Genomic DNA, 5,252 nt, shown 5'->3' with positions numbered 1-5,252 from the left:
AGAGAATGTGCCTTGGAGTAGTATGAATGTTGCACTAACTGTTCTTAATTTTTTATGTGGCAGGGCTTATTACGACTCTACGTGTGTCTCTTCATGGAAACTTTGGTAGCCAAGGAACAAATGCCACATGCAGTAGAAAAGGAAGCTATGCATTGGAACCGGGCGTCCAAGGCATACAAAATTTTGTCTGATAAACCATATTGTTGGGTGCCGAAACCTTAATGCAACATGAATGTTGCACTGTTAACTCGTAGTTATTTTGGTCTTGTTGTTAGCTAGCTAGCATCGTAGTTATTCGGGTCGTGGCCGAAGTGTCCTCTGTCTACACATTTTATGTAAAATTTCTTATTAGTGCTATCAGTTTGATGTGCAACATTTTAAGGAGACTACTATCTTGAATTGCTATCAGTATTTTTTTTTTGGTTTGGAATGAACCCCAATAAAGATTTGACATGAAGTAATTTCCAGATGACTTGTTATTGCTTTGATGTGTAAATGAGCTGTTGCTTAAATAGAGAATTAGTGTGAACTATATGAAGTGTGGCAATACTTGAATCAGGTTATGTTTCAATATTTCAGATGAGAAAGAAGCAAAAAAAGAGTTTGAGAAATGGCAGAAAAGGTTGATAGACGGAGAGAAAGAGACAGGATCTAATAATGTAATCTTTTTTCCCATTTTTCTTGCTTATAGACTTTGAGAGGTCAGGTCCGCTAATATACCATGCAAGCTCCTGACTCCTCTTCTGCTTCACTGAAGGTGAATGTATTCTTCTCTTGCGGTCTCTCTCTATAGCTCAAGGCAGTATGGAAATTGCTCCTTTACTGCTCACTTGCTTTAACCTTGGATTTGTTGCAGTCGAGCCTTTCTTTACATAACTAATCACTGTTCTTCTAGTGGTTCATCGGGACCTTCAGAGTCAGTCTATATAGTATCCAAGCTCTGTTAAGGCTTGACAGCTTTACTATTATTCTGATCTAATATTTTGTCCAGACTAAAATTCTCCGTACCTATATCAAGCTCCTCAGAGTCTGAACTTTTTTTTTGATGGAATGAGTCTGAACTCTTCTCCTTAGCATTATTATTATTATTATTATTATTAAACATTGACATCAAACATTAAAATCCACAATTCAATCAGATTAAACACTTGAAACATTTAAGTAAAGAATCTACTCAAAACATTAAGGTTAATTTAAATCCAAGTTGACAAAATATGGGAGAACTGCCATCATTTCTATAGGTTGACAAAATATGGGAGAACTGCCAGCATTTCTATAGGTTTAACAAATTGGGGCTCACGCATGGTTCTTGTGCAATATCCCACTGCAACGTGGATGTTGCACTCTCAACTCCGACTGCAACATGAATGTTGCACTGTCAATTATGACTGTAACATGAATGTTGCACTCTCAAATTCTACTGCAAGTCTGCAACAACTGCAACATTAATCATTTCACAGACAAATGAAAAATAAAAACAAACCGACCTAGTGAATAATCTCAAATGAGTATCAATATTCAATAAAAGTATACAATAAGTATCAATTTCTCATTAACAAATGTCAGATGGCCAAACTTAAAAATCTCAATTAAAATAACAAAAGAAATATGGTTTGCCGAGAACATCAAAACTAATCATAGACTAACGAATCACACCTGTGATTTCAATTCTTTTCTTCTTGGGTCTACCAGGACCAATCTTCGAACTACACAGATAAACCGCAGGAGAATCAGGCATATGTCTTAGCATAGAACCATTTGGAACTGGCTTGATAGAATGTGAGTAGCATTGCCTAAATGCGATCACCGTATATCCTTCATCAATGTAGCCATAAAAGGAATCATCCTTACTACCAATACAGGCGATAGCATGGATGCAAGGGAACTTATCGATTCGCCAATAGTTACAAGTTCATGTTCTATTCATCAAATCAACTGAATGAATAACGTCGCTATGAACTAGAAACTGATTTTCATTGGATCTAACCACCATCAAAGTCCTTGCAGCTTCAACCTTGCTAGCCAATACTATCTCCATTTTTGGACATAAAACAGAATTCCATTTCATAGACTCCTCCAATCTATTCCAACTCATTTCCATCATCTTTTCCATGATTCCAAAAAGCATAGGAGTAATAGGCAGGAAGCGTTCTTTAGTGATCCATGCATTGAAACATTCAGCTAGTGTCGAGCACATCTCACCGTATCTAGCACCGCGAAAGTATGCATTTGCCCAATTTTCCAAGCTAATACTTGTCAAAAACCTTTGCACAGGAAGACCGCCATGTTTCTTCAACTTTTCAGCACAAGTCAACAATTCATGATGAGAAGCTGCATAAGCACAATCAGAAAATAGCTTCACAACATATTTCCCTCAACTTGTTATCTTTCCGTATAGCAGAACCAACATTGTTCTTCAAGTGCCAAAGACAATATGAATGAAATGACCCTGGAAACACAATTGGAATATTCTTAATAAGTCCAACATGCCGATCACTCAAAAATGTCAAAATTCTATCACTTGAAATAACAAGTTTCAACTGTTCTAGGACCTAAAACTAATTTGCATCAGTTTCAGTAACCACTATAGCAATAGCCAACGGAAAAATTCCTTCAAGAATAACAAAAAGAGAAAAGAGAAATAAAAATGGTTAGTCTAATATGCATTAACAAACATTATTACTAGGTAAGCTTTTCAATAACAATATAATACTATTTCATGTTTATATAGATAACAAATAATCAATGCTTATTCTTCAAAAAAGTTACCTTGATTTCCATTTTTGGCGGTTGCAGCTAACAAACATCCCTTATGCTTATTCTTCAAAAAAGTACCATCTAAGTACACCATAGGATGACAATGGTTAAAACCATAGCTGGAAGCCTCAAAACATATGAACATTCTTTCAAACTTTTTCGTAGAGTCAATATCCAGAATAACACGACTTCCAGGATTACTTTCTACGATTGCATTCTTCAACCATTTCAACTGATGAAAACACAGTCCATCTATACCATGAATCTTCTCCAAAGCTATTTTTTTAGCCATGTACGCATAATAATATGTAATGTTAAGCCCGTAGTCACTCTTCAACGTAGTAATCAAATCTATTGGCTTTACCAAAGGCAAACCGCGCACAATCTCTAAAATAAGATTTTCCACTAGCTTGCTCGACATCAAACAACTATTAACATCTTTATAGACGAATCCACAAGAGTGCTCAGAATGCATAGTTTTTATCACATAAGAGTCAAACTCAGAAACTGCATGTACACACCAAGAACAACCAGTACTCTCCTTCTTAGCACAATAAACGGTAACTCTTGATATCTATCACTTTTCGGTATAAAGATACAAAATCTTTATTTCGTTCAGAGTAGACTCAAGTCCTTACTCATGTCTGATAAGTGCTCAAAAAGTTCTATTTAACCCTTGATTATGCCTCTTGTTTAGCCATCTTAGTGGACTAATAGTGTTTATAAGTTGTGTTTTAAGATTATACAGGTGAAAAAGAGAGTTTTGTAGAATATTAGAGAAAAAGTGGTAAAATGGAGCAATTCGGACCATTAAAGATCATGAGATGCGACTTGGACCTATTTTAAAGCCTATTTGGAAGCCCAAGGCCAAAGGATTCGTTGCTTGGACTAATGCCCGCAAAAGAGGATAGAATGATGGAGCAAAATAGGGAAAATAGACTTCTGAGTCTGAGACTCAAGGATCGTGAGTCCAGACTCAATGCTCACGTCTGGGACGCATGGATCATGAGTCCAGATGCATTGCTTGAGTTTGAGACACATGGATCATGAGTCCAGACGCATGAAATGACACTGTAGCCAATTCCTTCTCAGTTTTGGAGACAAAGTTGGACTCTGAAAGAAGTCTATTTGTATTAAGAAACAAATGACGGTTTGGAATGCTTCTAGAGCTCATTGTAACCTTTATAAATAGAGGACCTAAGTGCCTCATGTAATTTGCTAATTCACTTATACTCTTGTCTCCAGAACTTGAGGCAGAGAGAGATTAATAATAAAAGATCGGTTTTAACTAGCTGAGTCTTAATAAATTAGACTTTCTAGTCTTATGTTCTTCGACTCTTCTTCTTCTCGTTCTTCGTGTTCTTCCTTCTATATGAAAGGCTAATCTTCTCCTTCAAGGGAGGAGATGAAGCCAGTGCTTAAGGTTTAATGATTCTTCTGGTTCATGGTGTTCTTCAATCAGGTTAGTTCTTTATATTTTTAGTTACTAATTGCATTGCCCAGACCAGGGGATGGAAGTCTTGATTAAGGTTTTTATTTATTGCATTCGAATATCATGCTAGTTTAAGGTTGTATTTATTGTAATTGAATATTTGTTAGTAACATGCTTTTATTTATTGCAATTGAATACAATGCTAGAATAGGGTTTTATTTATTGTAATTGAATATTATACTATTATTCTCTACTTTTCTTCGAGTTGTGTAGTGTTTTAGAGTAAGGGAAGTATTCCTTGTGTTTGCCTTAGATGGTGATTCATTGAATAGCTGCCTAAGCTCACAAAAAAGAAAAGAAGATACTAGTAACATGAACATAGGAACAACCTTAAGTAGAGTTATTTGTTAACAATGTTTCGTCCAAGAGGGCATCGACACTCGCTTGATTGCCTAATTGTAGTCTACTTGTGAGAACAACCATGAAGCAGAATGTCATAGATCAAAAGTATTGGTGGATTCTAATCTCTTGAATTCCCTCTCTTATAAATTCTCAATAGTTTAGTTTAGTTTAGTTTAGCATTAGAATCTAAAATATATAATAATAGTTTTTAATCTCTTAAACCCCCTTTCCAGTCCTGTCCTTCACATAATATACACTTAAAAGTGGAACGATACCCTACTCATCCTTTACTTATTGAGGGATAATTAGGTTTTGATACATTTCTGTTTTGTTCAACGACCATACACCATCTACATACACAAAAAGAAGAAGTGTCAACATCTTCTTGCGTTTAGTTAAGTAGGGATTCGAACCAACCTAAATTCTAGGACAACATACAACTTTCTAATGCTCTAAAAGGGGAAACTAGTGAGTAAGTTTAATATTGAATTACTAGCTAAGCTTGGTTTTGTTGTTTAAGCCCTAACGAGTGCAAAAAAATGTGAAAACACGAAAATGGTAGAAAAAGACTAAGAATTTTACAAGATATTTAAGAAGAAAGAAGTAGTGGAAGAATATAATACTCATACAAGAACTTATTATCTTATCTTAGTATAGGATT

General features: G+C 35.4%; 1 protein-coding gene across 1 annotated transcript; it reads right to left on the bottom strand.

Moving 5' to 3' along the window:
- Positions 1–1,273: 1,273 nt before the first annotated feature.
- LOC147497071 (uncharacterized) lies at positions 1,274–3,232 on the bottom strand. Its single transcript, XM_086562750.1, has 4 exons — positions 2,770–3,232; positions 1,988–2,331; positions 1,657–1,885; positions 1,274–1,356 (listed from the first exon to the last, which is right to left on the bottom strand). Exons 1-4 carry the CDS (start codon positions 3,230–3,232, stop codon positions 1,274–1,276), a joined length of 1,119 nt encoding a protein of 372 aa, XP_086418876.1.
- Positions 3,233–5,252: the final 2,020 nt, after the last annotated feature.

This window comes from Coptis chinensis, chromosome 5 (genome assembly GCF_015680905.1).
Source record: "Coptis chinensis isolate HL-2020 chromosome 5, ASM1568090v1, whole genome shotgun sequence".
Taxonomy (NCBI): domain Eukaryota; kingdom Viridiplantae; phylum Streptophyta; class Magnoliopsida; order Ranunculales; family Ranunculaceae; genus Coptis; species Coptis chinensis.
The sequence above is the reverse complement of the archived record's forward strand: the minus strand, read 5'-3'. Positions and strand labels throughout refer to the sequence as shown.

Excerpts from the sequence above, each read along its gene's own strand:
- LOC147497071 (XM_086562750.1), bottom strand. The coding sequence starts at position 3,232 with ATGCATTCTGAGCACTCTTGTGGATTCGTCTATAAAGATGTTAATAGT. Across the intron at positions 2,332-2,769 it reads CGCCAAAAATGGAAATCAAG|CTTCTCATCATGAATTGTTG; the intron begins GTAACTTTTTTG and ends GTGCTTATGCAG. Across the intron at positions 1,357-1,656 it reads GAAAAGAATTGAAATCACAG|TCGGAGTTGAGAGTGCAACA; the intron begins GTGTGATTCGTT and ends TTCATGTTGCAG.